Source organism: Eptatretus burgeri, chromosome 15 (assembly GCF_056783735.1).
Source record: "Eptatretus burgeri isolate ZD-2024b chromosome 15, Ebu_testis_v1, whole genome shotgun sequence".
Lineage (NCBI taxonomy): Eukaryota > Metazoa > Chordata > Myxini > Myxiniformes > Myxinidae > Eptatretus > Eptatretus burgeri.
The window spans coordinates 34,503,010-34,529,964 of NC_140975.1; the positions used below are offsets into that span (position 1 = coordinate 34,503,010).

General features: G+C 42.9%; 1 protein-coding gene across 1 annotated transcript in view; it reads right to left on the bottom strand.

Annotated features, from left to right (window-relative positions):
• Positions 1-26,955, bottom strand: part of KIF26B (kinesin family member 26B) — a 227,864-nt gene that overhangs the window by 68,615 nt on the left and 132,294 nt on the right. The window contains exons 8-11 of the mRNA XM_085857469.1: positions 14,526-14,788; positions 13,325-13,508; positions 10,423-10,576; positions 9,106-9,268 (exon numbers count right to left, since the gene is read on the bottom strand). Of these exons, the coding sequence (XP_085713595.1) occupies positions 9,106-9,268; positions 10,423-10,576; positions 13,325-13,508; positions 14,526-14,788 (764 nt within the window). The remainder of the gene's footprint in view (positions 1-9,105; positions 9,269-10,422; positions 10,577-13,324; positions 13,509-14,525; positions 14,789-26,955) is intronic.

The following is a 26,955-nucleotide window of genomic DNA, read 5'->3' on the forward strand; positions in this document are numbered from 1 at the left end:
ATTCGTCGAGTTATGAATGTTTCAAGTTGAGGGTGCCTGGCATGTATGGCCGTGAGCGCCTTGGCTCGATCTAGGCCGCGGCGCTTTTTCCACAAAGATGAGGTTTAAAAATCATTTTTCATCCCAATAAAGGTTATCATCACATGTCTGACTTGTTAAGCTGTCAGATTATGAAAAGATTGTTCGTGGATGGCTGAATATTACGGTTTTATGACTTTGACAAAATAATATTAAATAATGCCGTGAATTCCTGTGGTGAATTGAGATTTTAGCTTCGATCGACATTTCAGGTTCGTTTTAAAGTCAATTCAAATTCTGTTTTTGGTTTTTGCAATCGCTTAGGATGCTTAACACTCAGTAGTTGTGAAGTTTGAAAAATTCCGACATTTTATAAGGTTTATGTTCAATGGCGCGCAGGGCCTCGGGCGCCTTGACTAGATGTTAGGCCGCAACGCTTTTTCCACGAAGATGTTGTTTAAAAGTTTAAAAGGCAGGGAAAATTCGCCCGTTTTGTTTGTACAAATCTTATCCACTGCTCGTGAATGTTTGATTCCTTCGGGAATCGGTGGGAGCGATTACCCGTCTTCCAGCCATTTTCACAAAACATGACGACACACTTACGAGGCATGATGTACAAATATCCAAATAACTTTGTTCTACAATAATTAAAAATAAAAAAGGATAATATAGAGAGTTGCAAGCTCAAAAAAAAAAAAGCGAAAGAACGGCCGGCTCAACTGGACACTTCTTCAATGAAAGAGTGAGCTTCCGCTTTCTTTTGGAGAACGTGACATCACCATCCATATATGGCACATGGCTGTTTTTTTCAACAGCCTCGAGAATAACAACTTCAGAGTTAAATTTCATTAATTTTCCCAATAGTTAGGCAACCACAATAGTTTGCATCAAACTATTTAATGCACATATAATCATATCGATAAATTTTCAGAACATGTTTGATGACCAGCAACCTGCTCTTTAAATCCTTTCCCTCTTCACAATGATGTCGCTCTCTTACCTCCTTTTGCTCTTCTCCCTACTTCACTTTTCCTTTCCTCTTCTCTCCTCTGCCTTCAATTTCCTCCTAGCTCTCATTTCCCCCATTTCTCTCCCTTTTTTTCTCTCTTTCCTTTGTGTTGTTATGTCATGTGTATTTTTACCTCTGCTCCCAAAAGTGGACATGAGGTTATGCTTTCACCCCTGTCTGTCTGTGTGCAGGATATCTCAAAAAGCTGTAGACGGATCCAGATGAAATTTGTTGGGAAATTTTGGTGTCTGACAAGAACGAACTGATTAGATTTTGGTGAAGATCGGACGACGAGAGTTTTCAAAGTGATTCTTCACCATTGAGAGAGATGGGGCAAAAAATGATATATTGCACTATATCTCAAAAAGTTGTGGACGGATTCGGATGAAACTTGGTGGACACATTGGGTGTGGGACAAGGAATAATTGATTAAATTTCGTGAAGATCCGAATCCGGACCCAGATCCGATAATTTTTTGACGATATATGGCATGATATTTCAAAAATGTAATGGGCCTGAAATGTTCTCGTGGATCAGGCATTGCGGGGCGGAGGTATGCGCTCTTCTGTTATTATTCTGGTTATTATTTTAAATTATTACCTCTGCCACCGAAGGTGGAAGGTGGTTATGTTTTCACCCCTGTCTGTCTGTTTGTCTGTTTGTTACTTGCAAAATCGAAGATTTTTTATGTATACCGGTAAGTCGATTTTGTTATTCTGTCTGTCTGTTTGTCTTTTTGTCGCTTACAGGTCACAATTCGAAACCAATCTTCACGAAACTTTACCATATGGTAGCGTTTGTCATAAGTAATAAGCCCATTGTTTTTGAGGTCAAAAGGTCAACATTGGCCAAAGTTCAACACTCAACAACTTAGGTGAGCTTTCTAAAATCCTCAATTTTCATCCGATTAACTTGAAATTTGAAGAGGATTTATATTTGAGGTCAATGAATTCGACCAGCCAATTATTTTTGAGGTCAACATGGACCAAAAGGTCAACATAGGCCCAAGGTCAACAACTAAAGCGGTATTTATAAAATCCTCAATTTTCATCCCATTGACTTGAAGTTTGAAGAGGATTTGCATTTCAAGTCAATTAATTCAACCACCAATTATAATTATTTTTGAGGTCAATATAAGCCAAAAGGTCAACATCGGTCGAATTTCTAAAATTGTCAATTTTCATCCAATTGACTTGAAATTTGAAGAGGAGTTGCATATTTGGTCATTGAATTCAACCAGCAATTATTTTTGAGGTCAAATTTGTTTCATGGACTTTGCAAGTATCATGCTTTGCACGATGTCTTCTTCTTCTTCTTAGTCTGCTTGTTTGTGTCCAGGATATCTCAAAAATTGCAGATGGATTCCGATGAGATTTTGGGGGCAGGTTGAGTGTGTGACAAGGACAAACTGATACGATTTTGGTGAAGATCCGGATCCGGCTACGAGAATATTTTGAGTGATTCTTCACCGATGAGAGATGAGGGCTAAACCGTTATATCGCACGATGTCTCAGAAATCTGTGGACTGATTTGTATTAAACATGGTGGACAGGTTGGATATGTGACAAGGATGAATTGATATATTTTGGTGAAGATCCGAATCCAATCCGGATACGAGAGTTATTTAATTTTTTAAGTGCTTCTTCACCATTGAGAGATGTTCGCTAAAAACGATATATAGCAGGATATTTCAAGAATTTATTGGGCCTGATATATTCTGTTGGGTCAAGCATTTCATAGCGGTAGTATGTGCTGTACTGAATGCCCTTCTCGTATTAATAATTGTATTACTTTTTAAAGTTGTTTTAGTTCATATATCTAATGCCTTTGTTGTGCCTCTTGTTTGTTTCTCGACCGTTCTCCTATTTGTTTAGTTATTATAAACAAACAAAAAAAGTACACAAAGTCAAGGCTCGTTGAAGAACTAGAACACAGAGTGGACCAGGATGCAACAGAACAAAAGGAACAGCAGGAAGAGAGGGGGGAAATGCCATCAATAGGGCTGAGTGACAAAATAGATGGAGATGGACACACAAGGGATGCAGGTAAGAATGAGGGGTAGGGGAGGATGCAAGCGGTGGACAAGATGGATACTGAAGCAAACTCTCAGGAAGGAAAAACTGGAAATTTGGAAAGAGGTGAGCTTGGGGGTTGGGGGAGGGAGGGGTTGACGGGGATGGAAAAATATCATGGTTTTGGATGAGGGGATGATCTGCAATGGTGGTGAACAGCTGTCTTGAAGATCTGGATGGAAGAATTAGATTGAAGAATAATGTGGAAGTTGGTTCCACAGGCAGGAAAAAGAGGAACAAATGAGTGGAGGTGAGCAGTGGTTCTGGATTTTTGGCAGTTTCACAAGAAAGGAGTTTATGGTCGACTGCTTGCGCATTGCAAAAACATGAGCACGGAAAGAGCAGTGGGTGCACGACCAGAAAGGAGGCGGTAAAAGACAGAGAGATCATTGACCTGTCTGTGATGGCAAAGTGATAGGCCCAGAGAGTTAGCTTCATCGCGGGAGATTACAATGATATTTAAGGCCTTGGTTTCCAGATCATCAAGTGAAGAAAAGTGTGAGGCGACTGGCTCTCCTGGCTAACTTTGAAATGTGGTTTGCCAAAGAAATATCATGGCTAATAAGGAGACCCAGGAGTTTCAATGACCTAACTTCTTCAAGAGGATTGTTCAGAAAGTAGATGAGAGGTTTTGCCTTACAGGAGAGAGACAGAGAGAGAGAGAGAGAGAGAGAGAGAGAGAGAGAGAGAGAGAGAGAGAGAGAGAGAGAGAGAGAGAGAGAGAGAGAGAGAGAGAGAGAGAGAGAGAGACAGAGAGAGAGAGACAGAGAGAGAGAGAGACAGAGACAGAGACAGACAGAGACGGAGAGAGAGAGAGAGAGAGACAGACGGAGAGAGAGAGAGAGAGAGAGAGAGAGAGAGAGAGAGAGAGAGAGAGAGAGAGAGAGAGAGAGAGAGAGAGAGAGAGAGACAGAGAGAGACAGAGAGAGAGAGAGAGAGAGAGAGAGAGAGAGAGAGAGAGAGAGAGAGAGAGAGAGAGAGAGAGAGAGAGAGAGAGAGAGAGAGAGAGAGAGAGAGAGAGAGAGAGAGAGAGAGAGAGAGAGAGAGAGAGAGAGAGAGAGAGAGAGAGAGAGAGAGAGAGAGAGAGAGAGAGAGAGAGAGAGAGAGAGAGAGAGAGAGAGAGAGAGAGAGAGAGAGAGAGAGAGAGAGAGAGAGAGAGAGAGAGAGAGAGAGAGAGAGAGAGAGAGAGAGAGAGAGAGAGAGAGAGAGAGAGAGAGAGAGAGAGAGAGAGAGAGAGAGAGAGAGAGAGAGAGAGAGAGAGAGAGAGAGAGAGAGAGAGAGAGAGAGAGAGAGAGAGAGAGAGAGAGAGAGAGAGAGAGAGAGAGAGAGAGAGAGAGAGAGAGAGAGAGAGAGAGAGAGAGAGAGAGAGAGACAGAGACAGAGACAGAGACAGAGAGAGAGAGAGAGAGAGAGAGAGAGAGAGAGAGAGAGAGAGAGAGAGAGAGAGAGAGAGAGAGAGAGAGAGAGAGAGAGAGAGAGAGAGAGAGAGAGAGAGAGAGAGAGAGAGAGAGAGAGAGAGAGAGAGAGAGACAGAGACAGAGACAGAGACAGAGACAGAGAGAGAGAGAGAGAGAGAGAGAGAGAGAGAGAGAGAGAGAGAGAGAGAGAGAGAGAGAGAGAGAGAGAGAGAGAGAGAGAGAGAGAGAGAAAGAGAGAGAGAGAGAGAGAGAGAGAGACAGAGAGACAGAGAGACAGAGAGACAGAGAGACAGAGAGACAGAGAGACAGAGAGACAGACACAGAGACAGAGAGAGAGATTTGTCAGGATATTGAAGGACATTCCAAGTGTTTGACCAGCTTGTGATTTTATTATAAGGTCTGAAGAGAGGGAAGAGACTGATGACTGTCTATCTGAAAGATGAGGGATATCACAGCAGAGTGTGGAGTCATCAGCAAATCAATAAAGAGGATTTTCTAGAGAGTCAGAGAGATCATTGGTGAAGATTTGGAATAAGATGGGGCCGAGAACAGTGCCTTGGGGCACTCCAGCCTTGACATGGAAAGGAAATGAAAGGATTCCGTTGAGAGCTGCACTTGGCTATGAGAGTAGAGGAAGTCAGGAACTCAAGTGTAGAGTTGTCCTTGGATCCCATAAGCAAGGTTTGGAGAGCATGGTGGGATGCCAGACTGTATTGAAAGCATTGGATATGTCTGGAGAGACGACCCTGATCTCATGTCTGACATTGAGGGCTTTCCATCCACTTTTGGGAGAGATAACTTCACCTTTTCTCCCACTCCCAGTCCTCTTGACTAAGAACAACTGCACCCTGACCTTCCCTCTTGTGAGATATCAAGCATAACCCATCCCCAACCCCAAATGCTCCACACCACTTCATTGTGTCCACTTCATTGTGACCTCATCACAGAATGCTGCATTGTGGAGAATGTTTTCACATAGAGATCCAACATGGAAGTAACGATCTCAATTCTCACTGGGTATGTCCACCTCTGGTATTGCACCGTCGTCGCTTTGACATATGAGCGCTCAAATCTGATCCTGGGGAATGGTATTCCATGCCCAAATCATCTCCAGCTCATCGAGGGTTACTGACTGTCTTGGAAAGGTTCTAATGTGATGATCAATAATATTCCAGAGATGTTCAATTGAATTTAAATCTGGGAAGATGTTCAAGGTTTCATTACATTAACGTTGTGCAATGACAAGAACATTCGTTGTTTTAATGGCCCCGTGAGCAAGAGCATTATCATGCATAAAGATGATTCCCGGATAATGTTGTTGAAGGGTTGGCAACACATGTTCCTGTAACATCTCATTAATGTATCAATCTACCTTCAAATTGCCATTGATATGGATCGAGTTAGTGCAGAAGGTTTCATTAATACCACCTCACATCATGACACTTCCACATCCAACATTTGTGTCTTCCTCGACACAGACTGGGCATATCACTCCTTTGGGTCTTCTGTTAACCCGTGCAAGGCCATCATGCCTTTCAAGGAGAAATCTGGATTCATCACCAAGCACAACACTTGCCCATTGCCTCCATGCCAATCAGACATGCTGATTTGACCACCGTGTGCTTGGGTGTGTCGGAATGAAAATCTTGGTGCCCAAGGCAAAGATTCTATAGTTAGAACTATAGTATATGAGAGTACTACTCTTATATATTATAGTTGGTAACAGGTCCTGTTATAGTATTCCACAGACAATTACTACAGGAAAGGAATGGATGACGAATGTGCCTGGGGGACGTTGCACAGGACGATGCTCACAGATCCCTGCATCATGAAGCCACCTCAAAATTGTGTTGACACTTATCTTGTGAGATCCAAGGAGTGTATATAGTTCTCTGGGAAATTTGAAATCAATTGCGTAATTGGGTTATGCGAATGTATCAGTTCTGAGTGAAAGTCGACGTTATAATGGGACATTTCCTTTCTTGTCATATCTCTTGTTGATCTCGTGGCTTGATATTGACTTCTTCGGTCATAAACAGTTCCTCCTCAAGTTCAAGATTCTTGCAGCATGGCTAATGGAAGATCCTGCTTGAAGGTGTCCAATGAATTGATTCCTCTCATTTTCTGACAGAGGTGGCATTGTGATGGATTGTTAAAGAATGCAATTAGTGTGTTTTTTGGATGATCCACATGCTGATCTCTCAGAAAGACTGCTTCAAATTTGCTCAGAATGTCTCGTGTCACCTCTAAAATAACTAATGGTGCATGCATTGCAGGTGCTTAACTATTATTGCAGGAGGCAATGGCATTAAGTGGAAACTTGCAAATAGATGTTCCGCACATCCCTCGTACCACAAAAGCTCTTGGAATGAATGTTGGAACAGTCCAAAAATTAAATTCCATGTGTTCAGTTTTTTTTTAATGGTGGCAAGCATATATATGTACAAGCATCCGCTTGAGCCCAATATCACTGTAAAAACAACTAGTGCGAAGTCAATGGGGCACAATCGTAAATCTCCACGCTTCCCACCTAAAGCAAAGTTGAAAGATGGCAAAAAGTTCCACCTGGAATGACCCACATTGCATCTACAAATTTTCATGTAAAAATGCTTCAAAATATGCCTGTAATTGCATTTTTTGGTACTTGACCTTTTGACCACGCTACAGGGCTGGTGACAAAAATTATACTGCTCTCGTATCTTCTTGCCATGTGCTCATCATAACTATCAAGTTTGGTGAATTTCTGCATGACCTTTTTAGAGGAGACTAGATGCCCCGTGAACCTGTTGGGTTCCCGTTGTGACAGCGGTTGTTAAAAAAAATCATTTCAAAAAAAAAGAAAAAAAAAAGATAGTTCCAGCGAACTATACCACTGAGGTTATTTGCATTGATCAAATACTCCCGAAGAGTACTTAACTGAATCAGGAATATATATTTTTAATAAGGTTTTTTTCGTTGCCCGATTTGAATGAAACTTGTGAAAAACGGAGAAAAGAAAGTCGAAGAAATTAAAACGGAGATGTGAAATGTGAAATGTGAAATGTGAAATTTCAATGTGAAAAAAAAAACGGAGAAAAGAAAGTCGAAGAAATTATTGTGCTAATCTTCCAAACACAATTTTATTTATTAACGAACGTGGAAGTATGAGATCAAAATAGCGATGTTTATTTTTTGCATAAAAATAAATTGTTCTTTGTCTATACTAAATGTTTGAGATTTTTTATTAAATCATTTCAAGAAAAAAAAAAGATAGCTCCAGCAAATTATACCGCTGAGGTTGTTTGCATTGATCAAATACTCCTGAAGAGTCCTTGACTGAATCGGGAATTGATTTTTTAAAATAATTTTTTCGTTGCCCGATTTGAACGAAACTTGATACTGCACACCGCAGGTGAATGGTGAGTAAGGTGGCCCTAAAACTTTTGTGCTATCGTATACTGTTTTGTCTGTATTTCGGGAACATACATACATACATGCATAATGAGAGTTTTAGTAATAAATAGATAAGCATGCCGGACAGACAGGCAGGCAGACAGACAGAGCCAATTACAATATCCTCCCATTTTTTTTCAAAAAGCATGCGGATAACAACTAGAACTATAACAGCACTCGGTGGAGCGCATCCCTCCACTTGGATGAACAATTTACATTTTGTAACCCACTGATCGAATCGGCTTGTTCTTGTCACAGAACCAACTTATCTCCGAGTTCTGTTACAACTCATCGACAACTTTTTGAGATATCGTGTTATATTTCGGTGGAAGAATCACTTTAAAGTATCTTGGATCTGGATGCGGAATCAAATCTTCACCAAAACTGAATCAATTCTTCCTTTTCACACACCTAACCTCTCCGCCAAATTCCGTCCGAATTCCGAATCCACTTTTGAGATATCCTGTTCACAGACAGACAGACAGACAGGGGTGAAAACATAACCTCTGTCCATCTTCGGTGGCAGAGGTAACAACTACCACAACAATATAAAAGGCTCACAATTAATAATTAGTATTTGTGTTATATACGAGTATGTTATTATAGCAGCAGAGATGATAAGCAAGAACATGAACATTGGGTCGATGTTTTGGTTCACTTTTAACGGAATATCTCTGTTATTATTTTGTTAATGAAACAAAGTCCTCCGTGGTGGGAGAGGAATTTTTATGGGACATGAATCACAGAGGACCAGGTTTATGACCTCAGGTGGAGGTGAGTATTTGAGGTGTTAGGGATTTGCAAAGGGGAGAAAATAAAACGTCAGTTTTTTATATATGTGAACAAGAACCAACAGGGAACATTAAATCATTTTACCGAAAGCATGCACTAACTTGCAAATATTCTAGGGAAATGGCTGTGGTTGGGGGATGGAAGTTGGGGGAAGGAGAACTGCTCCACGTGCCTATACCCCTTACTGGAGCTACACATTCAACAATTAGTCTTGAAATGGAAGAGGTAAGAAAATTGGTGTGAAGGGACATTAAGTGAATGTTTAATTAGACAGGAGATGTCACATTAACCTTAACCTTGGTAGCTTAATTTAACAGATGTCAAATACAGAGCGATGAACAAAGTCGAGCTTTATTCAGCCTACCTTTGGTTTCTTCTTGCGCATTCGGTGGATACGGGCAGCAAGTTGTATGGTGCCGAGTGTTTCGGTGTAGTGGCTAGCTGATGGTGACACATGGATGATCATGGTGGTCCTGCAGTTGATATTCCCAAGGGACTCGCGTAGCAGCATCGTGAGCTTGCTCTCCCTAGGACCACAGGTGGTGCATTAGCCCAGAGACACAAATAATTCATAAGCTAGTGTGAGACTACCCCTTGTCTGACCTCCGTTACCCCCATCCCCCTGCACCTGCCTTTGTGAGTTTTACTCTGCATGTGGGCTGAGCTGCAGGATACTTTGCAGTTGAGATTAGAAGTGAAACTGAGGAACCCTGTGTGTGGTTGCACAAAGGCTAATGTGGATAACAGTTAAATAGTGCCGGTTCAAAGCAAATCCTGCAAACCCACCGATGTCCCACCGAGTATAGCCATGTTGGAATTTATTAAAAAGCTGTCGATTTTTGGCCTGTCAGCGAATAACATCGATGCAGCATTGCTGGAAATAACATTCCAGTCTACAGATGAAAGCATAACTCCTTCACCAAAATCAACACCGAGACTTCTGCGAATGTTCAATAATATTCAATTGAAGAGTTAATTCATGATTCCAACAAGACGAATTAACATCACAATGATGCTCATCACCTGTATTGTACGTCATGAAATATGCTATTTAATGTTACTTTAAGATTATAACTGTAAATATATATATATATATATATATATATATATATATATATATATATATATATATATATATATATATATATATATATATATATGACTATCTTTATCATTATTATTAAATATATTTGTGGTTGTTTCAGGAACACGACCGTAATGACATCTTGATTGATTGTATAAAAGAGAAAGGGGTCTGAGTTGGCTGACTGGGCTGAACTGAATCATAATCTGGTGAGTTTGGGTTCAATTATTAACCATTATGGGATGGCAATGGCGAAAGCAAACCATTGAGTGGATTTCATGCCAAGACGCTGCTTCGACAGCGGCATTTACTCCACTGTCAAGGGAATTGTGCATTGAATTGGATTAGCATAAAAAGAACGGCAAAATACGAATGGGATATGGAAAGAAGAAATACACAAACGAAAGAAAGGCAAAAGTGGAGCAATGCAAAGTTTAATGAAGTAAAATAATGTTGCAGTAATTCAAGCTGAGGCATTAACATTCAGTAGATGAACTGATCAACCAAACAAACCCATATTTCGGTGTGACCGTTGCATATCATTTTTATTGGAACTGGCCTTTTGTTAAAGATGTTAAACTATCCAGTGAGGGATACCTGTAGGGGATGTGCTTCGCACCGTTGACAAGTGCGAGGATGACGTTCCCCAAAGAGGCGAGAGAAAGAGCAGATCCCGCTGGTGCCTTGCCAGGTTGTGGACGCTCACAGCTGCTGAGGTCGATGAGGTGCAATCGGCTGCGGCCACCAGACACTGCGTAGGGCCAGGATTGTGTAAATGAGGGAAGTAGAAGAGATTCCGTGAGGCTCTTCAAGAAAACCCCAGATAAAGGAGACACCATCAATATTCCCTGACATGAGGGCGAATGTGTTCGGGGTACTTAGCCTGGTGTTTGGAGTTTATTAAATATTCCTCGTATCATTAGCTCCATGCTACCATTTGAAACCTGGATGGCATGCTGGGAACAATGAGGGGTTCCCCCATTTTAATGTTCCCAATGTGTGGTGCATTAATTATCTGTGGCCCTACTTCATTACACCAAAAACGCACTCATGAATCATCGCGTCCACATGAATGGCACAATGACACGCTGAAACCATTGACCGCAATATCATAATATTTTAGCTCTCTTGGGTCCGTTTTTGCTCCCTCAGAGCTGCTAAAGTGGTTACTCAGCTTCCATCATTCCAGAATAGTTGGTCACCTTGCTCCTCGGGAGGGAATAATACGTGACATTTCAACTCGTACCTTTCAGTTCAAGATATGTTATATTTTTTGCATCATGGAGAAACTCGGTTTCAATAATTTACTTGCACTTCTTTGGTATTTTCCAACTTGCTTAATCTTCTGTGTGTATCTTCACCCTGACTCTCTAATTTATAGATGCCATTAGCCAAACATGATAGCCTTTACCTTTTCAACTTCATCCCCATGCACTCTCACTGTCTCTGTAAGCCATTTCGAGATTACCTATCATTTTCCTCGAAAAAGTAAAATTACAGGTGCTGATTGCTAACATTTACTTTTGATGTTGTATGCCTGTTTGAAACATCTTTCGGGGCCATCTACATAATATGAACACGACAGTAGTGAAACGTTTGACCCCTAATCTCTTTTCCTCTATGCACCATTCCCTTGCCGCAATCTCATCACCATCTTCTTACCCTTTTTCTTTCCTCTCCTCCCCAATCCATCACCCTTATAATTTTACCTTCTTGCATTCTTTTCCTAGCATTCTCAACTTTCTTTTTCTAAACTCATGCCTCCCACATTCTTCTTGCATATATGCAATTTGTGTTTTGGCCTCCTCCCCCACGGAGTTTCTTATCGTTTACAACTTCTCTTTTCTTCGTACACACACACGGAATGTCTCAATCTTCATTGCATCTTATCCTTCGCTGTTATTATTGTGGGGCTGGTATCTTACAAATGTGTGTTTTCAACACCGATACTGTGCTCAGTTTCCTTGAATGAGCGACCTCTGTTCCTCGATCAAAAACCCTCTCTTATCTCTTATGCTCAACAGTTCAAGCCGTTCAATAACACAACTGAATCTGTTCTCTTCCCAATGTGCAGTGACTCCCACATCCTACATTGCACTCTCGTGCACAGTGAATTATAAAGCTCTTCGATCATTAGCATAGAACTGCAGGGCGCAATGTCATCGCAGTGAGCCAAGGATGGATTCGGTCTACCATCTTCTCTCATCTTGTCTCAAGCCTTTCGTTCACTGCCATACACTGTGCCACAGTTATACAAAATCACATACTTTTGTTGAATAACCTATTTATGGATGTTTGTCCTTGTGTTATCTACACTATAAGAGAGATGTTTGTCTGTCTGTCTGATGCCATTTTATCAGAAATGAGTCAACCGATCTTCGTCAAACTTTCAGAGGTTCATCAATGAGTGCTGGGAAGTGTTTCAGGCAAACAAAAAGTTTTTGAAGATTTGGATTTGGTTTTATTTTTATCGTTTGATAGTGCCAAAGCCTTTATAGCTATGTGAAAGGTAATATTGAATGATCCCCAACCCCATTCCATAAAACCCAACAAAAAGTAGAATAGAAACAAAATTTGGCAACAGGATTAGAACATGTATATGTATTTATAACTTGGCTTAAGATCGAGCACCAAAATTTCTATCTTCTTCTTCTTTTAAAAAAACATAAAATTGAGTGATCTTGCTCCATGCCATCTTGTTACGACACCAACCATTTTACACGTGCAAACAAATTCTCTAAATGCCTGAGCGTTGACCGACAATTTTTTTGATGAAGAAACCAATTAAATTCATCACTTTCAACCACACAATGTGCATTCATTTGGCGAGTGTCTTTTTGGTTAATTTATTTTCACGACTCATTTGTTGCATCGTCACATCATTTCTCAGTTGTTTCCAAAAAGTATGACTATACCATTTCAGCTATGTCGTCGCCGATTCACAAATCTCCCAGGATTTGTCATGACAATAAATGAGACACAAGTACAAGCAGTTCAAAGATATGGCTTTCACCACAAAAAACCCTGTGATTTACCATAAACTGTATGTCGCTGTAACACACATGACAGCTTCTCACAGCATTACTTACTGTGGCAGTACACAATATCGCACCTTTGCCAAAAAAATACCATTCTCCGGGCAGCGCTTCTGTAGCCCGCTAACAGTGAAAACCGTCTCGGCTTCAAAGTCAACACACCAATCATACATCAGCAATTTCATCTTCTAAAGGCCTTATCCACATCAACATTGATCACTTGACAACATTACTAAACCGAAACTTACATCCGAGCTATGCGGCACAACAAGATCAGTAACAAGTCGACATCAGAAATCTGGCGTGCATCAACAAATAATCACATTCACGATTTACTAATTGTCATTTTCACTGGGTCCCTTCGCTACTCTATGTAAAAGTAATAACTGAGCCTAGAACTATAAATATAATGTATTAAAAGGCTTTATGATAGAAAACCCATGGGGATTATGATGGCCACTCACTGTTAGCTTTGCTGGCCTTGTCCATGCGGTACTGGTACACATACAGTGTGAAGAGCATGTGCGTTCCCCTCCGTTCCTCGCCTTTTTCAGACAGTCGGTTCTCTTGGCGACTCGCCAAAGCCACATCCAAATAATGGGCTGCTATCTCGGGTGTGGGCGCTCGCAGCTCACTCTGGTTTTGAAGCTACGTGAAGACAAGGAGGATGATGGGGATGATATTTTTGAAGAAAGAGACAGAGTTTCTTGACAAGTTCATTTTGGAATACTTATGAGTATGGAAGGCACATTGATGCAGTAATGTACCCGAAGACGGTGCTGTTAAAGTGAAGTGTACACAGTAAGTATTCTGGTGTTTCTTTGACATGGTTTTCTTAAACTAGTTCAACATCAAACAAGACATATGGTAGGATATTCTCCAAAGGTTGAAGAATTAAGCTACTGTAGCATTCGCTTCTTGATTGGGTTAATTCATTAGCAAAGTGAACCAGAAATAGGGACATTTAGAAAAGGGTAAATTGAAATGTATTTAGCCTCTCATATGGTGTCTGGTAACAAGTTTAACATGGCACAATAATTAAAACTAACTTGTTAAATCTGTCTGCCATTGAATTAAAAATGCATTTTTAGATATTCCTGTATAGTCAGCGAGACAGCATTTCAACAAGCCCATGAATGAAAGTCTACTCCATCCAACAACTACGTAACTATGGTTTCCTAAGATGCTTCAAACCAAGTTTGAAACCACAAGATGCGATTCTGTGTTGTTGCATGTCAAATGGATGTCGCCTGAAGAAAGGAATGTCAATCAGACCCACAACACAAAGCATGGTTAGCATCGCTGTGCGTTAAAAAAAAACAAGCTCTCTGACTTGAACACCTGTCACAACAATTACATTCTGCGGGAACTTGTGCTATGATTCAGAAGGCATGAAGTTTCATGTAAAGATTTGGGTTCGACAAAATTGCGTGCCTCAATGATTGAAGTTCCGAATTGCATTTTTTTGCTCATTATTCACAAAGGGTGAAGCTGGAAGTTAAGGAAGCCTTTCACAGAAAGCAATTTGAGAAAGGCAGCTTACATTATTTTCAGTGTCTCTTTCACTTGTTACTGGTTCAACATTCCATAGATATGTGGTCCAAAATTATCTCTTTCTTGTGTGGGAGGTTGTGTGATAACTTCGATAAAATAACACAATCCTACCTGAGTCCCAAAGATGGGGTCTTCTTGCAAATAAATTCCAGGAGCTTTGCTATCATGTGGACCACCTGTCACGACACTGGCCAAAAGGTCCTCGAGGTTTTCATCACCACCCCACAGCTCCACAGCTGAGACGCGCACTGAGAAGCGTGCACCTGTCCGCTCACGCCGTTCATCGATTAACCGGAAGAGCCAAGCAATGGCACATGGCATGACACCCAGGCTCTGCATCGAATCGTCATGACCGATCATCGTGTAGGACTTCCCTGCGTGTCAGAGCAAGATGAAATACTGTCATTTCTTTGTGAAAGGAATTGCTTCATGCCAAAAGTATTGCAACAAAAACAAACCCAGGTATATATATATACATATATATATATATATATATATATATATATATATATATATATATATATATATATATATATATATATATATATATATATATATATATATATATATGTTTGTCTCTTGTTCATGGCAACAGTATTATATACAGGGTGTTTCAAAAAAATAGATACAACTTTGACTTCCTGCCATTTCTTGCTTTTTTGACCTATATCGTTTTCATTTTCAGGGTTTGGTGGCGTTATCGTGGTATTTGTTCCCTGGGATTTCGAGCTCCATCGGTCAACTATGCCATTGACAGTGAAGCAGAAGACAAAAGTGGTTGGCTCGGTGGTATGAGACTAAATCATATGTAGACACCTGCCAGAAAATGTTGACGTGGTTGTTGATGGTACTGTTCAAGTGGAAATGGGCTTCATCACTGAACCAGATCAGGTTGATTCAGTTTGGGTACTGCTCCATCCTATCACTGAGCCAATTGCACATATCAAGTATCCTTCTCATGTCATCATGACTCAGTTTATGCCTAACAGAGATGATGTATGGGAAAAGCTTCAGTTCCTTCGTGAGGATATGCCAGACTGATGTTGGTTTGATGCCTAACTCCCGGGAGTGCCTGCGATGGGATGTCTTGGGACTCTCCACTGCAGAATCTTGCATGGCGTTGATGTTGGCTTGGCTCTTGGTTACTGATGCTGGCTTGCCACTGTTGCCTTTCCTCTGGTTGTGCACTGTATTGTTGTGGTCATAATGTTTCACAATACGTTAAATGGCACAATTTGTGGGTCCATCACGCGTCCTGAGGTCGTATTCCTGGCATAGCCTCCGGTGGGTGACTGCATATGTTTTAGTCTCATTCCACAGAGCCAGCACTTTTGTCTTCTGCTTCACTGTCAATAGCATAGTTGAGCTACAGAGCTAGAAATTCTAGGGAACAAATACAACTATAACACTACCAAACTCTAAAAAGGAAAATGGTATAGGGTAAAAAAAAACTAAGTCATGGCAGGAGGTCAAAGTTGTATCCATCTTTTTGAAACACCCTGTATATATATACATATATATATATATATATATATATATATATATATATATATATATATATATATATATATATATATATATATATATATATATATTGTTGCGAATTCGCGCCCGCCGGAGTGCGAGCGGCCACGTAACTCAAATTGCGGCACGTCGCCCACCGGACGGACAATTCCGTCGTGACCCTCTTGGACTAACGCCGGGAACTCGTCACGGGTGGGCCTTTCGGCCTCACCACGATCGTGCCAATTGCCCCCCCCCCCCCGCGTGGGATAGGGTTGCTTGCCAAATTCGACCTACCTAAGTACCCACACGGAGGGTAGACCGGGCGATCGCACCTCGCCGCAGGTCGACTTCGGACACGGGCCACTTTAAGCGACCCGTTCCGTACTATCGGGATAACCGAGCGGTGTTATCGTCAACCTCGACGGTTCCGATTAATTATTGGGCGTATTTAGCCCACGACCAACCCTTTACGTGAAGTAAGATGGAGATTCAATTAAAGAAAAGAGGAAGCGAAACGGGAAAAACAGTTCAACATAATTCACATTTATTCCGTGGCAAACGGAAAGCACACATATACAATTACAACAATTATGCACCAAAAGCAAATGTAAAAGAAACACAATTAGGCACCAAAAGCAATTGCAACAAAAGAAACACAATGCAGATCTACTACCGACTACGTGAGCACACGGCAACACTTACACAGTTTTGCTTTACAGACGGCGCCGACAACACATATACTCAAAATCAAAAGAAAAAGGGGCCACCCTCTACAACTAGGGGGCAGACGAGCCTGGGGCCGAAACCGCGTGGAGCCTACCCGTCTTGTGATGAGCCGCAAAATGGCGGCGGTGCCCTGACTCCGCGCTCCTCTGCGGGTTTCGTTGGCACTGCTTGGAATGGGGTGGGAACGGGGCCCCCTTTTCGCACTATCTCAGCGCGGGGGGAAACAGGGGGGTTGTTGATGCTCTGCGGAAAGAGGATAGCTGGCTTGCTTGGGTCCCGCGATGAGCGACTCCACTGCGCCCTCGACCGCGTTCCCGGCTTCTCCTCTCTGCAGCTCCCCGACAGACCCCGAACCCCGACAGACCGACTCTCCTCCAGACCCGTATTGACTGCTGCTGCCACACTTCGCCGCCGCCACAACTCGCCCGAGCCCGAAACAGAAAATCTCCACTGACTCAATTCGCCCCGCGCTCGGCGCTTTATAGTGCGACCGGAGAACCCATATGCAGATTTTCGGATCAGGATGGGCTCGGGGTGGAGCCACGCTCGCCCATTGGACGGAGGAAAAGTGGGCGTGAATCATTCCTGATCCACGAATTTGCATATATCGATTCTACTCCGACGCGCCTGGAGGCGGGGCCAAATCGCCCCGCGCTTAATGATTGGAGGGATCGGAAGTGGGCGTGAATCATTCCTGATCCGACTTCCCCTCGGAAAGGCCGCTTTTTGCGCCTGCTGCTCGGCGCGCGCCCCGCACGAGGCCAGGACAGCCTGACGCTCGGCGTTCACAAGCGGCGCGGGAATGGCGGCAGAAGGAGGAGAGGTGAAGGTGGTGGAGGGTTTATTGTGGCGATGATGGCCATGGCGACGCTTGGAATGGCTGTGATGCGATGTTTGCGAGAGCGAGCCGTGACGGTAAAGGTCGTGGTTGTTGGCGTTGTTGTTGTTGTGAAGCGGCGTTGCGGTTGGTGGTTGTTGTGTGACGGCGGTTGAGACGTGGTTGGTTCAAAATAAAGATAGAACAGAAAAACGGCTATCTTAAAGGGTCGCAGCCCGAATGAATGACATTTATTCCCTCTAAACAACGGGTTTGGGGCTAACTACACATATACTTACAGACATATCTCACCTACGGGACCTGAATGGTGGTTTGCGAATTTCCTCAACCACAACAATATATATATATATATATATATATATATATATATATATATATATATATATATATATATATATATATATATATATATATATAAATATATATATATATATATATATATATATATATATATATATATATATATATATATATATATATATATTTGTAATAGCGGGGTATGCTTATACATTGTAAGCAATAACAAACCATGCATGCCCATTGTCTCAGGTTGCTCACCTGCGTTTGTTTTTTTTTCATTTATTTATTTTCAGTAGAGACATAAACAGAGACATTTCGAAGGACATTACTATAAAACAGACTAAAAAGAAAACCACAAAGCTTTTTGTTGTGCTCTCATCAGGTTAAATTTGCACAAAGTGAATGAGGTAAGGAAGAAGAACAGTGTAATGGACACCAATCAACAAAGTCAATTCCAACTGGACGTTCTCCATTGATGCGTCATCACCTCCCAACGGTCTAGGTGGGACGAGCTTGTTCAGTGTTCAGCTCTCCAATTGGAGGTTGCAGATTCTGAGGCGGAGCCCCTAAGGTTGTTGCAGAATTCTCTCCATCAATATCTGTGATCATGAGATGCTTCCGTGTTCCTCTTCTTCTTTGCACAAATAAGCAAAGCGAGTGGACAAAGTCTTTTTGCCGACATAACATAGGGCCCATGGAATAGATAAATGTCGCTTACAGTATTCGGAGAGGTGTCATATTTTGTCCTCTCCTCAATATCATGAATCCATCCATATTGTACTGTTCAGCACAGTTTGCATTCTCAATCAAATGCTGCCCAACAGCAGATACGCACACATTGGGATTGATGCTCGGACTTTCCATCAAGCTCGTAACGGCTGTATTTGCGTACCAATAGTGTTTTTGCTGATGGACAAAGGGATGTGCTGTTTGATTCTGTCAGTCAGAATTTTGTCCACAGTTAGTTTGTCCACTCACCTTGCTTATTTGTGCAAAGAAAAAGAGGAAGACAAACTCATCTCACGATCACAGATGTTGATGAAGAGGATTCTGCCAAGCCTTAGGGGCTGGGCCTCAGAATCTACAACCTCAAATTGGAGAGCTGAACACTGAACAGGGTCCTCCCACCTTGATTGCTGGGAGGTGATGATGCATCAGTGGAGAACATCCAATCAGAATTGACTTTGTTGATTGGTGATGATGAGACTGTTCTTCTTCCTTACCTCATTCACTTTGCATGAATTTCACCTGATGAGAGCATAACGAAAAGATTTGTGGCTTTCTTTTAAGTCTGTTTTATGGTTATGTCCTTAAAAATGTCTCTGTTTATGTCTATCTTGAAGTTTTGTCGGACCAAGCATCTTTTTATTTATTTTCATTTTTTATATTTTAATTTATGGATGCTTTTGAGGGTTCTGTGATTTTTTCCCCAGTGCATCGGCTTCGATGTCCGGCGGCACACAAAATTACCAAGCTTCCTCATTGTTTCAGGTCTCTCACCTGCATGTATTTTTTTCCATTTATTTATTTTTATTTATTTATATTTTCATTTACGGATGCTTTCCAACGGGGATTTTTTTTCTGACGGCGATTAAAAAGGGGAGGATTTTTGTGTGTAATTTTCATACACACAAGAGGACTTTTGAGTTTACAGTATGTACATTTGAAGACTTAACAACATGTCTTCTCTCATGAAAGAACAATACGTTTTGATTACAACCCACACATAGGAAAGAAAATAATCATGGAGGTTATTCATGTTCATACTACAAAGTTTAAAAACAACTCCAACCCATCATTCTCGTCTTCAGCAATGGTCAATTATATGTTGCTTTGTGATGTGCTAAATGATTTGAGGACATCAAGTTAAACGTCATCATTAATGGCTCACAGGGAAAAACATTGATGGCCACAATGGAATCTTTACCCATCATGTTGTTTACCCAGAGGTCCTGCAGTGACACCATTCCAAGCAACCACGGGAGGGCAACTCCAGTTCACATTTCAGAAATCTCTGATTTATAAATAAACATGTGCATGGACATGTATTCACATCTTTTTTTCAAATATTACATTACATCATTTCTGGATCTGTTGAATTACCAATGCCTATTTTGGAAAATATTACATGCAGCATCGAACAAAAGACATCCAAATGTCATACTTGTCTATGCCCTGGGTTTCCCATGGGTGCAGGCAAGAAACCAAGGCATCAAAAATGAGTGTCGATATTGATTGCCGTGTTATGACAGAAATCATTGCACCCACAAATAAAATTGTAGATATGGATTGCTGTGAAAATGCATATATCATTGTGTCATCATATTTGATGGTGGATATGAATTCCTGTGTAATTTCAGAAATCATCGCATCACATATGACTGTAAGTATGGATTGCTGTGCAATTGCATATAGCCTATCATCATATCATCGTATATGTATTTAGACATGGATTGCTGTGGAATTACAATAATCATTGTATCATATTGATGTTATTATCATCTCATATCTATACCTTAGCAGTCTTAACAGTTAGTGACTTGGCATATTATGCTGACAAAGGACATTCATAGCAAACTCTCTAAATATTCCATACGAGCAAATACCACCCGTCGCTTCGCTGAAGGTAATACTAAAGGGGGGAGGGAGAAAAAGAGGGGGATAGAGGAAGAGATAGGTTGGGGCGAGAGAGTGGGGAGAGTGAAGAGTTAGAGATGAAAGGAGAGAGGAGGGAGGGTGAGTGAGGAGGGGTGGGGAAAGGGAAGACAGTGTGAGGTGAGAGGAAGGGAAGGCAGACATGCGGTGGAGCGTGAATTACGATTCACAGTCTCATCAAAATGATTCTGCATAGAATAACAGTGAAGATGGAAACAAAATAATGTCTGAAATCCATTTTCTACCAGTCATACTACAAACATGGCCAGGAGACAAACTCCCGTCCAGAGACAAACTTCTGTCCAGACATAAATCCTGCCCGGAAGTGTCTGGAGCCAAGCTGGCCAGAGACAAACTCCTGTTCAGACAAGTCCGGAGACAGACTACGGTCTGGACATAAACACCGACAGGATACGTCTGGAGTCAAACGCTGCCCAGACATGCCTGGAAACATACACCATCCAGATGTAACCACCATCCGCATATGTTCAGAGACAGACAGAGAGAGAGGGAGAGAAATGGGGTTAAGGAAGTTAGCAGAAAGAATATGTTATGCTTGATGAACAACACACACACGTGCGCGCGCACGCACGCACGCACGCACGCACGCACACTTGGCCGATATCGGCAATTTTTTTGGAATCGGCAATTTAGAGTCAGTGTGATTACCAACTAGAGGACTTTGTGTATACAACCCGGAAACCTTGAGTAGCTTTCACCGAAATACAACAACATTGAATAAATATGGACATTTCAGGGATATGTTCACAAATATTATCTATATATTACTAAAACTCTCATCTTGTACATATGTATATATGTATGTAGGTATGTATGTATGTATGTATGTATGCATATATATATGTATGTGTGTATGTTCCCGAAATACAGCCAAAACGGTACATGATAGCGCAAAAGATTTTGGCCCACCTTACTCACCATTCACTTGTGGTGTGCAGTATCAAGTTTCATTCAAATCAGGCAACGAAAAAATTATTTAAAAAATCAATTCCCGATTCAGTCAAGTACTCTTCGGGAGAATTTGATCAATGCAAACAACCTCAGCGGTATCGTTTGCTGGAGCTATTTTTTTTTTCTTGAAATTATTTTTTTCATCAACCGCTGTCACAACAGGAACCCAACGGGTTCACAGGTCGTCTCGTTCTTTATAAACAGCTGCGTGTGACAGGTGGAAAAAAATTGGGCTCGGTAATATAGAAAACATGTTAATATGGCAAACGGCTTGGAAATCGGGTGTTATTTCATAAAAACTCACTCAGGGTGACAGAGCACAAATCACTCGCTCTGAATGATGTGGTGCAGCAAAAGCATCCACAAAGAGTGAACGATTCGCTTAGAACAATGTGGCATGGCACCACTGTCAAAAATGGGTGCTGGGCAAGTGGCCTATGTACTCATGCAAGCAATCTAATTTAATGGTTGACAAGGAACGGTTGGCCAGGCTGTCACTGCATACCATAAAGGATCCATTTAACTTTTAAGCCCGTCTTCACCGCACATGCAACTGTTCATAAAATTAATTGAATTATTGAAATAAAATGACTTCATCCACAAAACAGTTGCAGCTTAATGCAGAACAACCCTGGAGACATCGCAGAGTTCAATCGCCCATGAAATAAATATTGCAGAAAATGCGCCATTTTTCCTACTCGTCTGTGCACGTGTCACGTGGTGCATCAGTTTGAGGTCCGTGCAAAAGTTGTGACTATCTTTTTTAACGTCCGTTTTTTTTTATTACCATATTTGCTTTGATTCACTGTAGATCACATCGTGAAACATACAAAAATATAGACATAGATCTGGCAGATGCTATGGAAAGGCAGTCCCTCAAAGGGAGAAGGCATGAGGTCGAGCTGTGAATTCATTCAATCATATAGCTTAATGAAGCTGGTTAATTTTGTTACATTCCTAAAAATAAATTTGTTTACTCAATATAATTCTCCAAACAGTAGAAAAATATAAGTTTAATACTTTGGAAATTTCACATTTTCGTGTGTATGTATGGAATAGTGCACATTACCTGGCTTGCTTAAAGTAAATAGGTACATCAGTTTAGTTGTAAGACTCATTATTTCTTTAAATTATCAGATTTCATAACAGATTTTGACACAGTCCAGACAATATCCGATCCTCAAAACCGAAATAATATTTCAATGATATACGTTAATAAGTGCAATGAGAAATGACCAGGATAGAACTATCATAAATATATGTGGAAAAAATAGGAATTGAATCCAGGCCCTCTGGCCTGGCAAACCATACTAGTGCTCTGCCAACTGAGATATCTGGGTGACTCACCAGCTGAGCAATGCAATTCTTCCACATATATAAGTGCCACTTTCTTCTTTTTTGTCAGGTCAGGTTCGATCTGTGACCTGCCACAGGTACCATGTAAACCTGCACTAACCTGTTCCATGGTCGGGTTGTCGGCGACTAAACCGTCTCCCCCACCAGGTTTTCTGGTGAGGGGGGTGTTTGGATATGGACACCCAGCAGGATTAAAAACAAAACCTATCAAAGGGCGGAGGAGCTCCTTGTGAGCCAACGGCCATCCATATCTAGTGCCCAACTGTGTCTGCAGACATTCTCCTGCAATTGGGTTACTTCTTATTAGGAGGTTGGTGGCAGGATTTGCACTCCGGCCACCGTAAAACCCTTCATTCCGCAAAACGCAAAAACGCAAAAAAATCTGAAAACCCACTCCGTGGGAGTACCTCCTGTGCAGCTTCCCTTCGCAGGGCAGCTCACCGGATGACGGGATTGGGGCAAAGCCTTCGGGACCCCCAATCTTTGATAGGAGGGAAACCACGGGGTAACATCCCTGGGTCAGATTGCGGGGGAGTGTGTCGGAGTGGTGCTGAGGTGTCGTCCACCAGACGGCGGTCTCCTTGGGTTAACCTGAGGCGGTCCCTTCGGGTGGGTGCCTGGAATGTCCTATCCCTAAGAGAGGATGATCACCTGTCTCTGTTGTCATCTGAGCTCAAGCGTTTGGACATCGGGATTGCAGCTCTCTCTGAGGTTCGGAGACCGGATTGCGGCGAGATAATGGTGGGTGGTTACACCTACTATTGGTCTGGTCGCTCTGATGGTTACCATACCCAAGGAGTTGCTGTAGCTGTGTCCAATAAGCTGACCCCAATGATAATTGAGGTAACACCGGTCAACGAGCGTATTATGAGATTAAGGATTCGTCACTCCTTAGGTGTCATTTCCGTGGTCTCTGTTTATGCTTCGACTGAGGCGAGTGATCTCACCGTGAAGGATGCATTCTACGCCACGCTCGAGTCTGTGGTTGATCAGTGCCCCAGACGAGATACACTTCTAGTCTTGGGTATTTCAATGCATCGACTCGAACTGATAGGGATGGTTATGAGGTGTGTGTTGGTCCCCATGGGTCAGGAACTATGAACCAGAATAGCACTAAGTTCCTTGACTTTGCAAGAAGTCATGGACTTAAGGTGGCTGGTTCATGGTTTCAGCGCCCACAAGCTCATCGCTGGACTTGGTATCAACGCTGGCGGTGTGGCAAAGGAGATTGACCATGTCCTCATTGACGGTCGTTGGAGGATGATCCAGAACTGCAGGGTCTACCGGAGTGCTCAGTTCCTCAATACTGACCACAGGCTTGTTGTAGCAACTCTAAAGCTGCACCTTAAATCCTGGAGAATGGTACCATCCCAGCCTAGGCTGGATGTTGCCAAGCTCAGGGATGAGAGAGTAGCTGAGGAGTTTGCGAACAGGCTGAGTGGACACTTGGGGGGTCTGGGTGCTTTGGGGGGTCCTGAAGAGTTGTGGAGCGCCTTTAAGACCACCGTCCTTGATGTTGCCGGTGGATGTCTTGGAACTCACCGTAGGGCAAAGAAGAATTTTGTCTCTCAAGGGACACTGGATACTATTGACCAGAGTCGCAGGGCCAGGCTGAATGGCAGAGCTGAGCTGTTCAGGGAGCTGAGGCGTAAAACTGTACTTGCACTGAGGGTGGACAAGGAGGCCTATGTGCGTGGAATCTGTGAGGGGGTAGAGCATCACCTGTGGACAGGTGATTCTCGTCCCGCTTACAGGGGAATTCACGCATTACGTTCATCCAAGCCCATCCCTCGGAGCACTGCAGTTCGAGCAGAGAGTGGTAGGCTCTTGACAGAGGAGTCTGAAGTGAAGGCCCGCTGGGCCGGTTACTTTGAGCGGTTGTACCAGGCTGATCCCCCAGCTGTCGAGTTGGACGTCAAGGGTGTTACAATCCCTGTTGCTGACCCACGAATCAACTGTGGTCCACCTTCGCTTGTGGAAACACGGGCTGCGGTGAACCAGTTGAAACGGGGCAAAGCTCCAGGGATTTGTGGCATCCATGCCGAACTTCTCAAGGCTGGTGGAAATGCTGCACTCGTGTCGTTGCATGCAGTTTTGTGCTCTGCCTGGAACACAGGCATCATCCCAACTGACTGGAAGAGGGGCCTTGTTGTCCCTCTCTGGAAAGGGAAGGGTGATCGCCAAGACTGCAACAACTACCGAGGGGTGACGCTGCTCTCAGTGCCAGGCAAGGTCTTTGCTCGGATAATTCTTGATAGGGTTCGCCACCATCTGCTTGAGCACCAGTGTCCAGAGCAGTCAGGCTTTACACCAAAGAGGTCAACAATTGACCGTATCCTTGCCCTTTGTGTCCTCACCGAACGCAGACGAGAGTTTCGGCAGGGGCTGCTTGCAGCCTATGTTGATCTCTGTAAAGCGTTCGATTCAGTGAATCGGGATGTCCTCTGGAGGATTCTTGGTCTTCGTGGGGTGCCACCAAAACTGATCGATCTGATGTCTGAACTCTACTCTGGTTCTGAGAGTGCTGTGAAGTGTGGTGGTACCACCTCTGACTTATTTCCAGTTGTTACTGGAGTTCGTGAGGGATGTGTACTTGCCCCCACACTTTTCAGCACTTGTATGGACTGGATTTTAGGGAGGATGTCGGAGAGATCAAGTTGCGGTGCATCGTTTGGGAATGTCAAGATCTCGGACCTTGATTTTGCAGACGATGCAGTCATCTTTGCGGAGACTTTAGATATCCTTTTGGGGGCCCTCGAGGTGCTGAATGAAGAGTCGGAGCCGCTGGGATTACGGGTTTATTGGGTCAAAACTAAGATCCAGGCTTTCGGTGACATCTTGGATGCTGCTGTCCTGTCTGTGTCTGTTTGTGGTGAGGATGTTGAGGTCGTGGAGAGATTCACTTACCTTGGCAGTGATATTCATGTCTCTGCTGGCTGCGAGTCAGAGGTCAATAGACGTCTGGGTCGGGCCTGGGGAGTCATGGATTCACTGGATCATGGGGTGTGGTGCTGCCGGTACCTGTGCGGGAGGACGAAAGTCCGAGTCTTCAGGTCCTTGGTACTTCCAGTCTTGCTCTATGGGTGCGAAACTTGGACTCTGACCAAGGATCTGAGACGGAGACTTAATTCCTTTGGTACCAGGTGTCTTCGGAGAATCCTTGGCTATCGCTGGTCGGATTTTGTGTCCAACGAGCGGTTGCTGAGAGAGACTCGGATGAGATTTGTTACCTGCATAGTCCGTGAGCGTCAGTTGCGGCTGTATGGACATGTGGCTCGTTTTCCTGATGCCGATCCTGCTCACCAGATTCTCTCAGCGAGGGAGTCTCATGAGTGGAGGAGGCCAGTGGGCCAACCACGTGCCTCATGGTTGCAGCAGGTTGACCACCATCTCAAGGAGATGGGAATGGGCCTGGCATCTGCCTGGGGGATGGCCAGACGGAGGCCCCTGGAGTACCGACGGAAAGTGGACGCAGCGACGCGCTGTTCTGGCACATGCTCCCATACCTGACCTGACCTTTCTTCCCCCAACTGCTTCCAGGGCATTCGCTGCCAACCATAGGAGCAGCAAGGGCCTGCCCTCTCTTGCTCAGCTGGTGGGTCACCCAGAGAGCTCAGATGGCAGAGCTCCAGTACGGTTTGCTGGGCCGGTGGGTTACCCAGATCCTTCCTCACTCCCCCATCCTCCTTTGTCTCCCTCCCTCCTCTCTCCCTCCTCTCCATCCCCTCACCATACTCTCCCTTCTTTCTCCCTTCCCTCCTCCCCCCCTGTTAATTTCTCGTCAGCGAAGCGACGGGTTGTATTTGCGAGTCACAAGTATTTTAAAAACATGCTGCTTCCTTCCTTGATACTCAGCATTGAAAAAGGATAGAGCACAGACAAACAATGATGCTTGCCATCCATTTTGCAGGCTTTGATTGGTCCAATGGCCTCCTCCTGCATTGAAGTTCATTGTTAAGGAAGGTCATATTAAAACATAAAAATGGTTGTAATCCTGTTACACATAATTCACATCTGAAATGATGGCTCATGATGCTCCGAGCCCAGCTTCAAATCCCATCTACTGTTTGTTTTCGTCCATTATGTAATAATGTTCTTTACATCAAAATATGCATTTGTCTTTGTTGTATGTGTGATTTATGTGCAAGTTCCATTGAGTCTTACATTTTATACTTGAATCTGTGTAAT